At 33.1% G+C, this 20,869-nt stretch overlaps 3 protein-coding genes across 4 annotated transcripts; 1 reads left to right on the forward strand and 2 right to left on the reverse strand.

The window, feature by feature from the left end:
• Positions 1-893: 893 nt before the first annotated feature.
• On the reverse strand, positions 894-2,570 carry LOC106759070 (protein NEN4). Its single transcript, XM_014642084.2, has 5 exons — positions 1,896-2,570; positions 1,757-1,803; positions 1,620-1,683; positions 1,337-1,510; positions 894-1,222 (listed from the first exon to the last, which is right to left on the reverse strand). Exons 1-5 carry the CDS (start codon positions 2,343-2,345, stop codon positions 1,130-1,132), a joined length of 828 nt encoding a protein of 275 aa, XP_014497570.1. The 5' UTR covers positions 2,346-2,570; the 3' UTR covers positions 894-1,129.
• A 1,888-nt stretch (positions 2,571-4,458) lies between these two features.
• On the reverse strand, positions 4,459-8,123 carry LOC106775438 (bifunctional aspartate aminotransferase and glutamate/aspartate-prephenate aminotransferase). The gene is made up of 10 exons (XM_014662567.2): positions 7,819-8,123; positions 7,525-7,741; positions 7,358-7,451; positions 7,155-7,258; positions 6,007-6,255; positions 5,811-5,924; positions 5,565-5,648; positions 5,155-5,325; positions 4,938-5,051; positions 4,459-4,750 (listed from the first exon to the last, which is right to left on the reverse strand). Exons 1-10 carry the CDS (start codon positions 7,920-7,922, stop codon positions 4,610-4,612), a joined length of 1,392 nt encoding a protein of 463 aa, XP_014518053.1. The 5' UTR covers positions 7,923-8,123; the 3' UTR covers positions 4,459-4,609.
• Positions 8,124-14,052: 5,929 nt separating this feature from the next.
• Positions 14,053-16,284, forward strand: LOC106766788 (L-ascorbate oxidase). 2 transcript variants are annotated; one of them, XM_014651550.2, is made up of 5 exons: positions 14,053-14,367; positions 14,452-14,544; positions 14,617-14,823; positions 14,920-15,096; positions 15,183-16,284. In XM_014651550.2, the coding sequence occupies exons 1-5, from the start codon at positions 14,089-14,091 to the stop codon at positions 16,137-16,139; spliced, it is 1,713 nt and encodes a 570-aa protein (XP_014507036.1). In that variant the 5' UTR covers positions 14,053-14,088; the 3' UTR covers positions 16,140-16,284. The 2 variants fall into 2 exon arrangements, with proteins under 2 accessions (XP_014507036.1, XP_022641730.1); XM_022786009.1 differs by having other exon boundaries at positions 14,452-14,823.
• The last annotated feature ends 4,585 nt before the right edge of the window (positions 16,285-20,869 follow it).

Consider the following 20,869-nt stretch of genomic DNA (forward strand, 5'->3'; position numbering starts at 1 on the left):
TTGAAGGCAGATGCTTTTTTTTGTTCCCACATAATGGAGCCTCCTAAAATGGAGTTTTTTTCAAGGATCATGAAATGGATCACTCGGGAAGATGCAAAGGGGAAATAGAAGGCACCACCAGAAGCATAGTTCAGCTCGTAATCCTTGATACCTCTAGTAAGTTGTTCTTCTTATTATTACTTTGCTTGTCTAGCTATATGATATTTTTGTTTCTAAACTAAAAGTTTAGATGTAGTAACAATATTGTAAGCAAGTTCTGAACAGTTAATTTCATTATATTGTTACGGTAGATTTGGTGAGCATAGACACCTCAAGTGGAAAGCAGGTAAGGTACACAGTATGGTTTTCAAACCTGCATTTTGTGTCTGTTTACTTATTCCTGCTGTTAATTTCGCTCAGCTAGAAATTGCCAATCCTGGGTGGCAAGTGATTTACAAGCTAAAGGCAACCAACTTTGTTGCAAGAATTGGAGGAAGGGTCCTAAATTGACTGCAATCTGGATTTCTAAATTGCTACTGACAGAACCCTGTGGTGTACCTCTCTTTGTTTACAAGTTGTGTTTGGTTTTAGTCTGAATGTTGCAAAATTGTACTCATGCATCATGTTTGTTTTGTGTGTTTAATTAATGTAGAATATGGTGGGACAGAAGAATAATCTTCCCAATCCTTTTAGGACAGCAGGAAGTGGTATTGGGCTATGTACTTTGTGGTTTTTTACCTATCTATTATGTAATAAAAGAATTATATATCCTTTTTTGGTTTGTACCCACAATACATTTTGATTTTGGTTTACTTTCCTCCCAATAACAAACTTTTAATAACGTGTATTTGCGATTCAATGGACCGGTTAAGTTAGTACCCGAAACTCATTGTTGGGAAAACATTGATGTTAATTAATATTCATTTTGATTTCATTTACAGATATACTGTGTTGTTAATTGTCATCTTTCATTTTATATATGAATCAGAATGACTGAATTATACACAACTCAAACAATTAATTGAATTCTACACAAATGGTTTCTTCAGAATCCTGAAAAACATTCTGGCATCTTGTTCATGCACATAGCTTCCTTCCAATATACGCCAACTCAACAAAACCCTTCTTCTCTTCCATGATGCCACTTTCTTCACCGTAGTAATGAATGAGAATGCTTGAGAAGTTGTTGAAGTGGTGGTTGCCCTTGTGCTTTACACAACAAGCCCTTCACTCTTTCAGTCACCTACGTTTGAAGAAGCTCCACAGTCATTTTGAGATTATAGGTCTATTTCCAAAAATAATCATGCACTTGAAAATCAAATAAGTATTATTATGCCAAGAATGTATAAAATAAAACCTTTCCCAAACTTCCCCTAGCATAGGGGACAGTCCTCCGATTCCCTAATGTAGTAGGGGGAGATTTTCTACTAGTCTCTTCCTTCCAGGGTGATTTCCCATTGCTTCTGCTTCGCGTCATAATGCTGGGTGATTCATACCATTTGCTTTCAAACATGTTTGGTAGACTAGATTCCTAGCATCACCCATAAGCCATAACAAATGTGTGAGATTCATGCTACTGACTCGAATATTTGTTTTCAAAGGTAACCAAGTAGAATTGAAAATGGAGATTAATTGCACACCAGAAACAACACCGTTGCACAATGCTTAACCACCTCCAAGTTCATGCGAACATCATCCAGGCTCCTGCGTATTCAAATTTAAGTCTTATGGTATATATAATATAACCACTATTAGTACTAGAGTTAAAAATGTGTACCTGTGCTTTTGTTGGCCAATACCAAAATAAGAAGCCAATGATGCCATCTGCTCATAAATAACAGTGAATAAGAACACTTGAAATAATAAGTACGAGGATTGTGTTTGTCGTGTGAAGAATTAATCACTGGCTGCTATACCTTCATATTACCAGCTCTTCTTCCAAACTTCTCAGTTAGGACCCTCAAAGAATCAATGATTCCAACAGGTAAAGGTGGTGGCCTATTGATATAATCAAAGGCCTCTTTGATCCGTAGACAGTCAAATCTCTGGATGTTATGCCCCGCCCACACCCTTCCATTTAAGATACCGAATATTCTGTCTGCAACATCTTCAAAAGATGGTGCATTTTCAACAGCTTTACGTGTTATTCCATCACTTCTGCTAGATTTCAGTGCTACTACAGACAAGTCTTTGGGTTTTATGAGGGTGGTGTAGCTCTCAACCTCGTTGAGTTTGTGAGGAGTAACTACAATAGCACCAAACTCAAGCACCCAGAAACGATCTCCAACTCTTTTGGGCACTGTAGTTTCCAAATCAAAGAAAACAATCTCGGGTGCATGGTCGTTGCATGAATAAGAGAAACCCATGATGACAAGGGTCTTGTGTTATTTTTGGGTTCATGTGTTTAGTATATATAGATGACGCTAAGGTGGGAAAAGTGGATGTAGAGGAAACCCAATTGTTGTGTGTGAAGGTTGATTATCTCCAGGTTGAAGTCACTATGCTCCTTAGCTTCTTCAAAATGTTTAACTTTGTTGTAGATGAGAATATTGAAGAGAAAGAGAGAGAGTTAAGATTGCGTTTCCTTCTTACCTTCCTTCCCTCCCACGCTGTATTTTTTGAATGTGTTGTATTTCCTTTCCAACAGGAAACTTCTAATGAGACACCTTAACCTTACAGATTACAAAACTTGTGGTTATGGGGCAGGGAATTGATTCTATTCTATGCCAAAACAAACATATATGTTAGGTTGCAAATGCATCAATTAACTAATCCCTGTCTTTGTTCCAACGGCTTGACTATCACTTTGCTTTTCCAGATGCATCTTGATATTTTCACAACTTTTTTTATAAGACGACAATTGTCATTATTTTATCGATCTATTTGAATTTATATTTAAAATGATATTTGAAACGGATCAATCACAAATTATCACGTAAACGTTGTCAAAAAAAAGTTATCAAAGTTAAAAAAAAAAAAAAAACTTTTTCCTTTCTAAATATGTTACGGTATGAAAAAAGTTGCTAATACTATTTCACACATGCAGAGATACTAAATTGTACAATCCAAAAAATATACTCTTAAAAATATTTTTAAATTATGCAATCTAAAAGTTAAATGATTTTTGGATAATTCAATTTACAGGTCATCATTTTCTTAATCTTTCTTACTTTTGAAAGTTATTTTTAATTTTCAGATTGTAAAATCTAAAAGTCGTTAACAAATACTTTTTAGATTATACTTTTTAGATGGTTTAAATCTTTTTTTGTCCCTAAGTTATAAGTTGGTGTTCAGTTTAGTCCTGTTTTTTAAAATGTAAACCTTTGATCCCTACATTATAAAAAATGTATCAAATCAGTCCTTAAACTGCTGAGAAGTATGTGTTTAAAAGCATGTAAAGACAACTTTGCATCATGTAAGCATGCAAATATTTCAGATCACCCATACATCCACCAAAAAATAGTCCCAACCATTAACAATTAGGACTCATTTGATACATTTTTTATAACTTAAAGACCAAATAGGAACTAAACTGACAACAATGACATGGCCGGCCCACAAAGGTTATCCAGGTTATGTTTCATAACCACTAAGAAGTCAGTTTAAATATTTTATCATTAGCTAATATATAAATATTTCGTAAGTATTTTTGAAGCATGGTATTTTCATTATTTTAATTACCTTTTAGGCTCTTTATACCTACATCTTTTATTCAACCACGAAAAATAAATGAAAAATAACTTTCATTTCTTTCTAAATTTTCAAATTTTGATTAGTGAGAATAATTCTTAGATTATCACACGGTTTGACAAAGCATGTTTACTTGGTTGTAAATTTCTTTAGATCCATTGTAAGACTAACTGGCCATGTTATTGTATTCATTCTAGGATATTGACATAGTTTTTAAAATTTTATTAGTGTCTGTAAAACTTCAGTATTTTCAATACCTTTTACTTCAATGCCAAAATTTAATGACTCTTTTACTATTTTTAATGGTCATCCTTTCCCCTGCATGAATTAAATAACTAAATGTTACTCAAAAAACTCAATAAAAAGAGATTTTATTTAAGAGGCCTGTGGTTAAGATGCAAACCTTCCAATTAGCTCCAATTAAGAAAAGATGTAGTAGCTTACAATTTCCAACCAAATGAACAATGCTTAATAAACCAATATATTTATCCAGAGTCTAAAAACTAGTTTATAATCTCTTCCCTGCTTTAAAAAGATTATTGTTTATAGATTATCACAATAATCTATTGCTGTTTAGATCTTTTTTATTTAGGTAAATTACAGAATATGATTTAAAATAATTAATTTTATTTTCTTACCTAAAAAACCAACTAAAATTTCTGAATTAAAATCTCTTTACTTTTTACTTTATATATAATATATTGATAGTGCTGATACGAAGCCAATTTTTAATTTTGACCAGATTGATAAATGGAGAGATCCCTTGTTTCTGTAGTGTGTTACGTAACATAAAAGGGGCAAAAATAATTTTAAACCATTAATAAAACAGTTGCTCAGTTTATTTGTGGAAAAATAGCCATAGCCTATTATTTTCAGACAGATTAGATATTGGCAGTATTAAAATAAAAATAAAATACACCAATTACACTAAACATCGATTTTAAACAAGTGCAGCAGAGCTTAGAGGGATGAGTGCCTTCTTAATTCTTTCTACAGCTGCCTGTAGGGTAGTAAGGGATTCTGCATAAGAGATGCGGATGCAAGTATCATCTCCAAATGCACTCCCTGGAACCAAGGCTACCTGTGCCAAAATGGCAAAACACAAAGTTATGATACTATCAGTTGTTTTCTCATACTTTACAACAACATTTTCTGGCCTTTTGCTAAGAACAGTTGTTTTTTTACAGGGAATAGTGTAAAATAAAAGATTATTAGAAATTTTCCTACTCAAAAATCATTAAATCTTTGAATCGATTACTTGAGAATACCTGGCCAACATCCAGTAAGTATCGACAGAGGGACTCAGAATCCTCAATTTTACCGAATCCTTCAGCTTCTCTTCCATAATAGAAGCTGAAATCAATGAATAAATAGAATGCTCCCTGCGAGTGAAAAAAGAGAAGAATCATGTTTAGGTAGAAAAACAGTCAAGAAAAGGATGAGACAAAAAAAGAGGTGGATAATTAACAAGAAAATAAATTGCACCTGGGGTTCGGATATCTTGACACCATCTATTTCTCTAAAACTTTTTACCAAGAAATCCCTTCGCTCCCTAAATGCTTTAACCATGGTAGAAACTGCTTCCCCACCAGCATAACCTAGTCCTAACGCAGCAACTGCAGCTTTCTGGGCAATACTACTGGCCCCTGAAGTGAACTAAATTCGATATGATGCATCAGCCACTACATCCCGCATATAGTATGGTACCGCATATAGTATGGTATAGAAACAATAGTCCAGCTGATTCCAAATGAATGCTAAAAGCTTAATGAAATGTTAAATCTCGCTAAACCTAAGTATCCGTTTGATGTATTGTAGGCTGTAGCAAAGGGAAATCAAGACAAGTATAGCATTGGATGAGGCTGATGAAAATGACCAAAAGTAATAAAGCATACCTGACTTTGGATCTTTCCACATGCAGCAACAAAATGTTTTGGACCAGCAATATATCCAAGCCGCCAACCCGTCATTGCAAAGGCCTATATGAAAACAGCTCAAAAACATCATAATCAAGTTTATAGGCCTCCATGTCAAATCATTAATGGCAACCACACTTTGAAATAGACCATAAGCATTTGAATTAAAATAAGAATGAATGAACCACACACCATTCAACTCTAAAAATAAAATTACATACTGACCTTAGAAAATCCATTTACAGTTAGGGTTCTGTCCCACATTCCCGGTAAAGATGCAAAGCTAGTGTGAGTTGTTGGGGCATAAATTATGTGTTCATAAATTTCATCCGAGAGAACCTGCATAAAGCAACTATTAAGATCTTGAAAGAACACATTGAAGCACTAGTGATCTTCTTGTGGGTGTATTGTATGATAATACCAGAAGCCTAGGGTGCTTCGCAACAATCTGGGCTATCTTTTCAAGTAATCCCTTAGGGTAGACAGATCCAGTTGGGTTAGATGGAGAGCAAAGAATGAGCAGTCTCGATCTTTCAGTTATTTTGGATTCAAGAAGTTTGGGATCTAAGAGGAAATTATCAGATATTGATGTTGGAAGAATCACAGGTGTTGCATCAGCCAACCTTGCCATTTCTGGGTAACTAACCCAGAATGGAGCTGGAATAATGACCTGAAAATTCTCACCACAAATGAAAGCCACCAAAGTGAGCAAAAGTAAAGATTACATACCAAGTATGTGATAAGTTGTCCAAAAACAAATCAGACATAAATATACATATGAAATACTTTGTACACAGTGTAGTGCCTTTTTTGTTTGACTTTTTCAAGAGCAAATATATTACTTGATCAGGGAAACATCGTCCATTTATGTAAACCAGGAAATTCTGTTATCTTTCTGTTAGTTGTAGTATACGTAGATTGATTCTAACTCTTTATTTTAATCCCAAAATTTATGGGATTGATTCTCTCAGCCTTGTATATAACAGACTACACAACCAGAGACATAAAACAAACATAGAGAAAAAAGTTTACAAGCTGAAAGACCTTAGGATCTATTGAATAAGAAAAATGCAAGTCAATATTCAGACTTCAGACTAATTGCATTGTTATAGTACCCCCTTTAGACTCAAACATAAGCAAAAAAAATGGGTCATGTTCGTTGGACTTATATATAACAAAAGTTCAACTACTTTAGCTCTACTTAATGCTATTTTTTAAAAGTATCCTCATCTTTAAACCTAGGCATCATCTCCAATATATATGAATACGAGTAATCTGGCAAAGCTACCTATGAAATCAAAAACCTTAAATGAATTTAACTATCATTCTTAATCAATACGAAATGAGTCAATTTTGCTTATATTTAAGTCCAAAGCCAGTACAAGTCTGGCACCAATGTCCGACATAGAAACTTCAAGCTTCTGCAATGGGCAGAATAAACAAATAGGACTAGTTCTAACAACAAAGTTCAAATCAACCATCCATTTTCAGACATAAACAAATGACTATGCAGCATAAGTAGTTAGTTTCTCTAATGTTTACTGAGCATAAACCAAACCCTTTACTTACCTCATCTCCAGGGGAGCAAACTGCAAGTACTGCCTGAGCAAGACTCTGTTTGGCTCCATTACTAACCACAACCTGATCAGGAGTATAAGTAATCCCATTCTCCTCTGCAACACCGATTCAAAGACTAAAAACTCAAAACACCTTTTCATGCAATAATCCAAATGAAACATAAAGGAAAAATCAAATTCAAATAAAAAAACAACCTTTTAGCTTATGACAAATCGCTTGACGCAGTTCCATGGTTCCGGCATTGGGAGTGTACCTCGTGTAACCTTCCCGAATTGCATTGATCCCAGCCTACGAAGAGAATTACACAATCAAAATAAAGAACAAGTGGTTGTGAACGAAAAGGGGAATGCAGAGAGAAAACCTCCGCGATGGGAGCGGGCGTGTCGAAATCAGGCTCCCCGGCGGCGAGTCGAATGACGGGTACGCCGGCTTGGACGAGGGAGGTGGCGAGGTCGCTGATGGCGACTGTTTTGGAAGGCTTGACGGCATTGACACGTGGACTGATGGAAGGGTCAACGGGTAAGTCAGCTTGCGAAGCCTTGATGGAGAAGGTGTTTGATTGTTTTCCGACACGTGTTCTGCGAAGGTGAGATGAGAAAGGTAAGAAAGAGAAATTAGTGTGAAATGAGATTGGAGGGAAGAAGAGAAGACTCACTTGGGAAGGAAAGAGAGGGATCCGGAAACGTGGCGAGAGATCGACAGGGATTGGTTCTTCAAAGGGATTCTGCATTTGGCACCGTTATGTAGAGTGTTGGCCATTGGCGAACAGAACAGAACAGAAAAGAAAGGAGATGGAGAAAGAGAGAGATTTTGAGAGATGAGTTACCAAAAGAGAAAGTTGTTGTGGTTGTGTTTGGTTGATGAGGACAAAGCTTTTGAAAACAGGAGAGTGAAGGGTAGTAGGTAGAGGGAGGTTGTTTGGTAGGATAGGTTTTCAGATGAAAAGAGTTGGTGACACTCTCAACACTTTAACCACCAATTCAAGCTTTTTCTCTTACCATGGCTTAACTCCTCTTTTTATTAAGTATTTTTATTTTATTACTTCTATATTAATTGTCACCCTAAAATATTTTAGAGTAAACTTCCTCTTAATTTTTGTTAAGAAATATTAATCTTATTTTTCTAAAAGAATAAAAATTACACACTCATTAAATTATCAGCCTCTGAAATGAATTTAAGCTTTTAAAATTTTCACTAGGATGAATACATACATAAACATCCTTAAATTTGCTCAAACAACTCTTAATACACAATTATTCTTCTACTCTTAGTGTAGGTACATGTAAAATAAAAGCACAAAAATGAACTATATCTTAATAAGCCTTAAATATTAATATTAATTAAGTTAACATATAATAACAAAAAATACACACTTATAAAATTTGATTTATAATTAAAAGACTTAATCTCACTGTACACAATGTATTTATGTATATAATATAAACATAAAAAATATTTTATAAATTATGAGGTAGGTGAATATTTTCATTAAAATCACGGTGGTTTAATATTTTTTAGGTTTTTTTTATGTAAATTTGTCTTAAATTGGTCTTTTAATTAAAATTTAACTCAATTAAGTCTTTATTTATTTGTGTAAAATTAATTCAATTAAAATTTTACCCTTAATTTGGACAAATAAAGTTTAAGTTTTGAGTTATGTAGCACACTGAATTAACAAATGTTAATCACGTGACAGTGTAGGTCACATTAGGTGTTAGGTCACATTAGGTGTTATGTTTGATTTGATGACATTTAGTTATTTTAATTTTTAAAAAAGTAAAAAAAAAATTTCAACGTTATGTCTATCTTTTGCAACTTTTTCTCTGTATCTCTTTGTCTCTCTCTAGAGTGTGTGCAGATTGATGATAAGTAACTTGAGAGAAGGAGAAGACAAAGAGGACAAGAGTGACTGAATCGCCGCTTCAGGGGACCTCTTGTTTCGTTTTACTTTAAGTTTTTCTCTTTACAAGAAGGTGAACACAAATGGAGGTTCTAGTGGGTCTCACTTTTAACATTGACGTTCCGACAGACCGAAACTCCAAAGATCAAATCTTTCTTAATAGGTCACCAGAAAATGACCACTCGAACATCCAAATCTCAGGGTTGCCCAAGTTCTTCGTCGGCGACGAGTTAGAGATCGAAAGCCCCGACGACAGTGACAACAAAAAGGAATAAGTTCAAAGCAAGTTGAAGATATGAACTAGCTTAGAGCACCAAAGCCATATACCTATTTAAAAAAGATGATTAAAGAATCGGAGAAAAAGAGCTATTGGTCACTGTTCAAGAGCGTTTACGAGTTTGAGGGAGCTTACAAGCAATCAAAAGAAGGAGAAGGAAAAGGAACAGACGAAGAGTTGATGAGATGGCTTGATACGAAGAAAGATAACTCTATTTTGTATGTGAGTTTTTGGAGCATGAACAAGTTTCCTAACGCACAGCTTGTTGAAATATCCCACGCACTTGAGATTGTGGACATGATTTCATATGGGTGGTTTGGAAAACCGACAACCATCTAGGTAGGGGTTTTCTGGAGGAATTTGAAAAGAGGGTGCAAGAAAGCAACAATGGATATCTTATATGGGGATGGGCACCATTGCTTGCTATACTAGACCATCATGCAACTAGACCATTTGCATTCATCATTGCAATTTGTCACATCTTAGGAACATTCATTAAGAATCTTAGTGTTTGTTAATTGTGAAAAGGAGATTAACTTTCATTTCTTGGTTTTGACTCTTCCCCACATTAGACATTTAGGGAATGTTGAAGCATCACTTTCTTAAGTTTGTATGCTACTATTAGAGGCGGTAGGGACTTTGATGATCCACAGCAGGAATGACTTCATGTTGGATGATATTTTAGTATTCCATTTTTATTTTAAAAGCAAATGAGGTATTACGAAACTGAAAGGCTTGATACCTCTTTTGGTCTCTCGAAAGAGTAGTTGTGTTCAAAATGGTCCTACCTTTTTTTAAAGAGGGATTGTTCTGAAACGTCGCAATGATTGCCTTCGGGTGTGAAGCATCACTTCACATTAAATGGTTAAGATCAAGGCTAACATAACTACATCTAAGCGGTTGAACTCGGAGAATGAAACGTCAAGAGTTATACATAGTTGGGAGGAAAATGACACCTTGCTTACAGTCATTTTGTTTCAAATTCATTGCTTTTATACCTTGCTTCTTCACGTTTTTTTTTCGTGCTTGACATTGCTTTCCTATACAAAGTACCCTTGTTTCATGTAAGCCTTTCCTTTAGTTCTTGCATTTACTATGATATTAGGTATTTTTTTCTTCTTCCTCCTCTGATATTAGTCGTGGTAGTTATCACTCCATGTTGCAAGGGACATTACTCCTATAAGTGAGGGTTCCTATCCTGATTCTCCTCTCCTTCTAATGAGATGATTTCCTCAACAGAGCCCCTTTTTGTTGCCCCTTTTATGATTGCTCCCAAAAGGAAGAAAAAGGCGAATAAGAGTAAAAGGGGCACACCTTTTGTGACGTGGGTTGATCGCCTGCACCAGTGGCTAAAGGGTGCGATCATTTCCCTTTATTAGATCCTAAGTATACCTAGATTTAGGACGAAGTGACATTCTATGCCTTCAAGTTCGTTACAGATGGATACTTTCAACTTTTGCTTGAGCGAGCTTACCACCCTTCCCTGTTCTCTTAGTTACAGGTGTTCTCCTGACCTGGTGAGAAGGAGGATAATTTTGTTTATGTTTACAAGTATTTTTGGGATTTAGACATCGCATTCCCTTTGTTTGTCTTTGAGAGTGATCGTTTCTCTATCCTTTTTATGGCCCTTAATCAACTTCACCCTAATAGTTGAAGTTTTTTGAAGTTTTTTGAAGTTTTTCAAGATGGTATGTGGTCAACTCGGCCTGACCCCTACTCATTGCATGTTCATGTGCTTTTATCAAATGAAACATGGGATAAGGTTGATTGAGTATCTCTGGATGGTGCCTAATGTGATTTCTTGTTCACAGTTTATACCCAGTCTTTGGAAAACATTACAGATGATTTTTTAAAGCTTAAGGCCTCCTCTGTCAAGGCCAAACTCAAGTATTTCTTGTTTCCTAGTACTCGGACACTGAGGTTTCCCTTGTATTGTTCCTATCTCGAGAAGTTTAACTCGATGTGTGATGATATGATAAACGTCGAGGAGGAGAGGCGCCTCCTCCAACAATGTTCCCCATCTCCACCTTTGAACCTTAGGGATTTTCTTGGGCTGTCTTCTCGAGGTTTAGGGTTTCCTTTCCATTTAGAGCATTCCTTGGCCACCAAAGTCCATTCCTTATAGAATTTTGAGATGCATGGGAGTTTGTGAAGAGTGATTCTCTTCCCACTCCTTATGACTTGGAGTTGCTGAAGAAAATCAATCTAAAAAGTTGCATAGACTCAGTCGTGGTTATGATGGCTCGGTGCATGGCCATTGTACACTATTGCAAGGGTTATATGGTCGAGAAGAAGTGGATAACCATGCTCGTGGAGGTCGAAAGAAAGAAAGTTAGACTCATGGCTAGCTTGAGCGAGAGTAATAAGAGGATCAAGGATAAAAATGAGGAGCTCAATACGCCGAGGGCGAAGGTTACCCACCTAGGAAAGGTAGAGAAGGCCTTAATGACTCTATAGTTGGACGCGGTGAGGTTGAGGACCACGAAAAACGAAGTGAAGAACTTGTATATAGAGGTTTGCTAAAAGTTGACGAGTAAGGACTTTGAATTAGTGTAAAGCTCCAACCAAATTGCCTTGTTGACAACCAAGCTTGAACAATTGAAGAATGAGAAGAGGAGTTTGGTGACCAAGGTGAGTGAGACCATGTTGGACTGGTCCAACTGCCCTCCTCCTTGTCCTGTGAAGTCGTCATGTCCTTTGTCTTGACCTCATCCTCCCTATCCTCTACTTCGATTGTCACTTCCTTGTTTGATGAACCAGGCTAAGGCATCAAAGTGGACTAGCTCTTTGGTAAGGTTACTTAGATGTTGGCATTCCTCTATGGTTTGTCTTACGCTCTGGTGGTAGGAATGCTTCTTATAGGGTTGACATCAGGAGGAGGTTTTCATGGTGTTTGGAGTTATATGAGCTTCAAGTTGCATGCTTCCTTGAGTATGATATTCTTATTATCATTCAGGAGAGTGTATCTCTCATGTTGTCCATGTTATCTAACCTTTTGTGAAAAGGGAATAAAAGAAGGTTTGGGTTGGAGACCATATATCAAAAAATGCATGATCATGGATGGAGTAAAGTCAGGGATTGTGGTTATTGCGATAATGAACCTCTTCATAAAATGTATAAAAGTCACATTTTCTCTTAATCAAGAAAGATCTTAACAAAGAAATCCACTAGGTATAGTTAAAATTTAGATTTCACTTTTATATAGTATTTTTATAGTATTTTTAATTTGAGATTAGGATTTGATATATTATTTTTAGTTAAGATTTGTATTTTTAGTTTGATATAATCGAACAAATTTGTGAAATCGTGTACATCATCCTTCTTTTTAAATTATCTATTGCACCCGTTATTTATCTTTTTAGTAAATGAGTTTAGCTCAAATAAGACATAAATCTAATTCAAATTAATGTAATTAAAAAGTGACAACATTATCCAATTTAAAATTAAATGTAATTAAATTTTATAATTTTTTTTCAGCAACACTTATTAACTTTCTTGATAAAGGACATTTTAATTAAAACAAAACTCAAACCTAATTAAATGAATATTAAATGTATATGTGTATCCTCTGGTCCTCTCCTTCAAAGTCAATGTATCTTTGTGTTTGTAAATTCGAATACTTTCTCTAAGTTAATTTGATCAAGAGAGCTCCACATTGACAATAAATCCTGAATAATGAATAATAATTGAATTACATTATAAAGTATAATATACCCAAAGGACTTTTGTTTTTTATGGATTTAGAATTCCTAATAATATATAAAGATGGTTTTTTTCACTTAGTCACCTTGATCCTTTATTAATTATCTTAAATTTTGTTTCTTAGACTAATACTGTTAACACTGACATATAAGGTCATTTCGCATCTTATTAATATGTTGACCGAGATGATATATCCTCATACTCTATATATATTTATAAAAAATAAAACTCACTATCTATATTATAATTTTATAATTTATTACTTTGTAAGCACCAACTTATTTTTTATTTTGGTAAATATTTCATAAACTAATTATTTGCCTCTTTCAATTGGTTTTACCTCTCCAAGAAAACTTTCTTTCTGATTATTATCTCAACTTCCTCTTTTCACCTTGGCTCCCTTGATTTTCCAGACTCTGATTAAGTCTAATTGTGTAAAATAATATTTTATATTAAGATTTAGTTGCAAGTTAAATAATATAAATATAAAATAAAATCATTACACGTATCTTCAACATTCCTTCCATATGAGATTATGTGGATTGTGGATCCCGTTCATTCTGAAAGGAGATTTTATATATATGCTTAGGATTTTGTCTTTTGGAATGTATATTAAGCAAGGTTCGTTAAGTCTGAAATGGAGGGTTATTATTAAAATGAGTTAAGTATGATTTTTATTAAACTCTTAATAATTTATAATAAAGAGAAAAATAGAAAGAAGAATAAAAACATGGTAAAAATGTCAATGAAAACATGTTGAAGTAGTAGTACTTTTTGAAATCCGCAAAGAGACGGTCAAAATGCTAACGGAATGACATAGAAACTTCGGGGCAGGGAAAGTGGTTAATGGTCAACAACACGGTACGAAAAATCAAAATTTTATTACTCAAGCTTAGTTTGAAATGGCGGAAAAAATAATACAAAAATATAATAATCTAATTCCATACATTGAGTTCATCCATTATATAAAGACAATCCTCCAAACACCTCTAAACTATATCTCAATTAGCTTTCTTTCTTTCTTAGGCATATTTTACTTGCTAGGCATGGTTGAGCTTCGGTTCAGCTCAAAGGCTATTCCAACAACGTTGTTGCTTCTGTGTTTCTTCCTCTTCCATAATGCAGAGGCCAGAAATAGACATTACAAATGGAATGTGAAGTATGAGTATAGGTCCCCAGATTGCTTTAAGAAGCTGGTTATCACAATCAATGGAAACACTCCAGGACCCACCATCCAGGCTCAGGAGGGTGACACGGTTGTTGTTCAAGTTAACAACACTTTGCTCACAGAAAACCTTTCCATCCACTGGCATGGGATCAGACAGGTTCGCCTTAATTTTGTACGACAAAACATCATCAAAATATAACTTTAAAATTGACTATTCACGTGTATGGTTTGCATGTGGCAGATTGGAACTCCTTGGTTTGATGGAACAGAAGGTGTAACTCAATGTCCGATATTGCCTGGCGACACATTTGTTTATCGGTTTGTTGTAGACAGGGTAAGTTATCATGTTAATTCCTTATCTTCATGGTTCTTAAAATCTGATTTGGTCGAATCTCTTATGTTACAGCCTGGTACATATCTTTACCATGCTCACTACGGAATGCAAAGGGAAGCGGGGCTATATGGACTGATTCGTGTGGCAGCCCGTGACCCTGAACCCTTTACCTATGACTTTGACAGAAGCATTATTCTGAACGATTGGTACCACAAGAGCACTTACGAACAAGCTGCTGGACTGTCTTCAATTCCATTCCAATGGGTGGGAGAACCTGAGGTAAAAATTGATTCTTTAATGCAAAATCTACTCTCTTTTCTTTGTTCTTCACCATTGGTTTTATTCTTATTCTTTGTATGTATTTGTTTTCCCCAGTCACTTCTGATTCATGGAAAAGGAAGATTCAACTGCTCCCAATCTCCAAGCTTGAAAACAGATGTTTGTGACATGTCAAAATGTTCTCCCTTTGTACAAACGGTGATCCCAGGGAAAACATACCGACTCAGAATTGGCAGCTTGACTGCTTTATCTGCACTTAGTTTCCAAATAGAGGTAACCAAAGGTTTTCATACATATTCTTAAAATCAGCAGCTTAAATTGTGCTGAAAGTTTACCACTTTACTTATTTTGTATTGCAGGGCCATAATATGACGGTGGTTGAAGCAGATGGTCACTATGTTGAACCGTTTGTGGTGAAAAACCTCTTCATATACTCTGGTGAGACATACTCAGTTCTGGTGAAAACGGATCAAGACCCATCAAGGAACTATTGGATCACTTCAAACGTGGTAAGCAGAAACAGAACCACCCCAGCAGGGTTGGGCATTTTCAACTACTACCCCAACCACCCAAAACGGTCCCCTCCAACGGTTCCACCTTCCCCTCCTGCATGGGACGACGTTGAGCCAAGGCTGGCACAAAGCCTCGCCATCAAGGCACGCCAAGGGTACATTCAAAAGCCACCCACAACCTCGGATAGAGTCATAGTGCTCCTGAACACACAGAACAACATAAGCGAGTACAGACACTGGTCTGTGAACAATGTCTCTTTCACACTCCCTCACACCCCTTATCTCATTGCCCTCAAAGAGAACATAACTAACGCATTTGACCCCACTCCTCCCTCTGACGGTCATGAATTTGCCAACTACGACATTTTCAATGTGTCCCCAAACGCGAATGCCACTTCTAGCAACGGCATTTACAGGCTGAAGTTCAACACAACGGTGGATCTCATACTTCAAAATGCCAACACCATGAACAAAAACAACAGCGAGACGCATCCCTGGCACCTTCACGGGCACGACTTTTGGGTTCTTGGGTATGGGAAGGGAAAGTTTGACGCCAACAATGATACGAAAAAGTATAATTTGGAGAATCCCATAATGAAGAATACGGTTCCGGTTCACCCCTTTGGTTGGACAGCGCTGAGGTTTAGGTCGGATAACCCTGGCGTGTGGGCTTTCCATTGCCATATTGAGTCTCACTTCTACATGGGCATGGGAGTGGTTTTTGAAGAAGGAATTGAAAGGGTTGGGAAGCTCCCTTCATCCATCATGGGTTGCGGTCAAACTAAAAGTTTTCATAGGCCATAATTTCCATTTACTTTTCCTTTCATTAAATTTTTTTTAATTGGACAATGATCCTTGTTAATATTTTTTTTTTTACAACATCGTTTACTTGTCATTTCAGATCAATTTTCATAATCATAAACACTATTATAGACGAATCACATGTACATAATGTTCGAATATTGTAAAAAAAATATATATTTTCTAGTTATCCTTTTCCATTATATTTTAGTTTAATATGATGATATTTTGATAATATTTTTTGACAACGAGACATTGTTATCATTTTATTGATCTATTTAAATTTAGATTTAAAAAATATTTAAAATAAACTAATCACAAAGTGCCACGTATAAACTATCATGTATGTATGCACATAGTTAAAAAAAACGTTGTTTCAAGAATTTTTCCTTTAGCTTATATCATTTTGAGTATATATCGTTACCTACCAATCTTGGCATATATAAGTGTTGCTTGGTCATAAATCACGCTTCTCTGACAAACTCATCGGTCATCACCAAACTAATAGTCAATACTAGTTAGACAATAAATACATAATTTAAAACTCGTCATAAAAATGGTATCTTAAAGAAGTGAAATTGTTATTCTAAAGGTTGTTCTTTTTTTGGCTGTTATCACTCTGTGGCCTGTGATGACTATCTTAACTTTTTCACCTTTAGTTAATTAATTGACAAGCTTTTCAATGTGCAAATTGTAATATTAATTATGAAAATAATTGCAGCTTGTCTCTTAGAAACTAACAACAATATTACATTGAACAATACTTTATATATTCATCTTCAAGATACGCGTTGAGTTAATCATACATAAGATAAGACGTATTATAATGTCGAAAGCGCGTTCATTCCGAAAGGGAAAATTTAATAGTTTATATATACATGTCACACGCATTGTAATTTCTTTGAAGGCGTTCTAATCTATTTTTAATGCTTCTCAAGATAAGGATAAAGCATAAATAATAATAATAATAATTGAAGATTAGTGCGTTTTAAGAATTTAATTTTATATAGTATTATTTTAATCCATGTTGTTAATTTTTTTCAATATGACTTTTGGTTAATTTATGATAATTTACAGTTTGTACTTTTTCTAAGTCAAGATCATATACAAAGTCATTTGTTAATTGCAAAGGAAATTACTAGGCAAGTAACATCAATTTTTGCTCCACACGAAGAACAAACAAAATATTCAAATTTCAAAATTTGAATTTTCTATCACCAACTTAGTTTGAAAACTTAAATATTTGCTTTCATAATTCTTTTTACAATTTAAAATAAAATGAAAAAAAAAAACACATTTTTCAAAATATGAAGTGTAATAATCACTTAAAAAAATCTTCTTTTTCAGTTTGACAACTCGTCTGTATCAACTTTCTTCTATGAATATCCACACATAGTAGACATCTCATTCTTAATTTCTTTTTCTTTTTTATGTTTTTATATAGGACTAATTATTTTCCTTTGAGCTTATCTTCTATATATCATTTTCAACAGATTATGATTTCTTAATATAATATAAGAATACGACGATGTTTTTCTTTTAAGAAAAATTTATAAAAAAAAATTATTTAAGCACTTCACAAATATAAAACTAAAATTTATATTTTAAAAAAATGATTAATCATTTTTTATTTTTATATAAAAAAGAAATCAAATTATTTAGTTTATGTACGTTGGATGCTTTTACAAATCAGATGAATAAAACTTACGTTAATTGCATTTTGTGTAAAAGCAACTCAGTATCAAACTTAAATTTAACTCATTTTATTAATAAACTAAACTTAAAAAGGTTTAATATCATTTTATATTCCTTATATTTACAAGAAAAATTAAATGTTTTTCCTATTTATGTAATTTATATATTTTTTTAAAAAGTGTTTATTGATCTTTTTTTGTTATTGTTCAGAGGATGAGCTGTCATTTGTTATTATTAATGTGTTTATTATCTAACCTTTCGAACAAAATAATAAAAATACAATCATTCATTCTTTTTAAGTGTTTATTGTTTAATTTTAAAAGCAAAATTGGAAAAATGATATTAAGGATCATATAATGAAAATAATCTTTTAGAAAACATAACCATCACATTGAATAAAAATTATAATGTGAAATGAAAAAATCTTGATATGAACGAACAAACTTGGTCAACCAAAATCTTAAATAATAACAAAACATTAAAATAAGTCTTTAAAAAGCCATGACGAGTTTGACAAGTAAGTCTCTAGCTGATATTGAGCTTATAATAATGAGCAGTTAAATAATTTTTTTTTTTAATTTTCAAAATATTTTTAAAAATATTATATTTAGTCTTTAAACTAAATTGTCTATTTATTTTGTGAAAATTAACTGAAATAATTTTTTAATAAATGATATATAAAAGTTATATTATAGTTTACTTTAAAATTTCATTTATCGTATAGAAAACACTTCTTATTAAGAAAAATCTTTTATATAACTTTGATAAAATGATCTACAAAATACACTGTCTTTGATATTGTATCTAAAGACCACGGGCAAAAGTCTAGACGTAAGAAGAATGACTAATGAGCAAATATTCAAATATTAGGATACATACATGTTATAAGTCACTAAAATTCAAAAAATTAAAAAAAAAATATATCCAAAAGGATGGAAGATGAAGATTACATTCAAAATAAAAATAATCAAAATTATAAAAACCTATAAGATCATAGATCAGAGTATAGTGATATTGATAGTTTACTTTTATATAAATAAATAAATAATATATATATATATATATATATATATATATATATATATATATATATATATATATATATAGATACACGCACACTTTTATATCCATACAAATAACATAAAAAAATTATCTAATTACTATAAAAAAAATGCTTTGATAATAAAAGACAGAGTTAGATAATTTGAAAAAAAAAATTAAATAAAATATACTCTAAACATTGATAATGTTGTTAAATACAATTAATTGTTATACATAAAAAAAAAACATTATTCAACAATACAAATTAGAAAAAAAAAGTAGACAATTGCAAAAACTATCAACTTGGCCCCTAATTATTGGACATCAAACATTGCTTCCGTGTCTAAAACAAATGCACCAAATTTCCAAATATTCTCTCTTCTTTGCTTACAACTCTTTTACTATCCTTTTTCAGTTTGGTTGGCACCAAGCTCCATGCCTAGTTGTTCTTTGTCTCCAGCTCCAAAGTCCCTAATATATTGAAGAGTAGAAAAGAAATATATCTAAGAATAGAAATCACAAAGAGTTAAGATACCATATGTCCAACTCTTATGAATGTGAGTACAAACAAAGTTTCATATCAGAAAAAATAAGAGATGGACATAGAGTTTTTACATACACATAAGATACCTTCATTAAAAAGAAAATTAGTTATTTCTATACATTCTCAATAATAAACAATATCTTCACCATCCAAAATAAGCTTTTATCGTATCCCTCTTAAAGTTAGGTTTCTATACCTTAAAGATATATTTTTCTAACTCTGTCAAATCTTCTATTTATAAGGTTTAGGCGAGTTTTCTTACATAATATGTTTACAAAATAAGAACTTCTATTTTCCAATTTATTAAATAAAAACTTCAATTATTTAAAAGATAATAATAACAATAATAATAAAAGATAAAAAAATGTTAATTTATCAAAGATTAAATTAATTAAAAGCTTAAGAATAGATGTTGTTAATATAAGCTAACTAATGACTAAAATTAACATTATAATAAATAAATTAAGTATATTAAGGGTTTACAACTTTTTTATGTCAGGTTGTTAAATGATGTGGGGCACTATGAAGTATTTAATTTATTGAGGTGACCCAATGAATGGCTTGAAAACTAAAGGATTTAGAGATTTGATAATTGATTCGAAACTACTGAAGAAATGTATTAATTTATTTGTCGATAAAGAACATGTTTCCTAAAGAATTTATAAAATTGGTGTACAATCCTTATACTTAAAGGTATATTTCCCAAATGGTGAAAAGTAACGTGTAACTCTTTTTTGAGTGTGGTAAGAAATAACTACCAAAGTATTGCAACACTTTTGGTCTAGGAACCTTGTTATTTGACTAGCAGTTGACGTTGCTTATGTGGGCCTTTACTTATCAAAGAGTAAATAAAATGTTTAGAGGTTTCCATTGTAGAAGAATAATGTCATCTATGACGGGACAATGAGATTCTTCGTCTTATGGTTTACTCGATGTGATTGCAAACCTGTAAGCAAAGAAGACATTTGAGGCTTAATTAATGACTACTTCTCATCGTCACGAGTTAGTTATGCTTCTTTCATCTCTAATGGTTTTTTATTAATCAATCTTTTGATCTTAACTCGTAGGGTTTTGACCTCAGTTCAAGGAAATGACTCGACACTAATTGACCTAAAAAATCGATTACTATATATTGTCAAACCTCTTCTTATATAGGATATATTACCCATTCATCTAAAATCAAGTACTAGATGGTCACAAAAGAATGAAAGAAAGATATTATATCATCTTAAACTTAAGTTCCAAAACACATACTATGGTATGGAAAATCTATTATTTCATCTTCCATTATTTCCCAATAAATATATATATATATATATATATATATATATATATATTTTGGGTTAAAACATAAAAATAAAAAAATCTGATCAAAATATTAATATTTGTATCATAAACGAAAATTTCCCAAAGTATGCATGCAAGAGACTTATAAACGTTTGTGAAGGTTTTA

The sequence above is a fragment of the Vigna radiata genome, chromosome 1 (genome assembly GCF_000741045.1).
Source record: "Vigna radiata var. radiata cultivar VC1973A chromosome 1, Vradiata_ver6, whole genome shotgun sequence".
Taxonomy (NCBI): domain Eukaryota; kingdom Viridiplantae; phylum Streptophyta; class Magnoliopsida; order Fabales; family Fabaceae; genus Vigna; species Vigna radiata.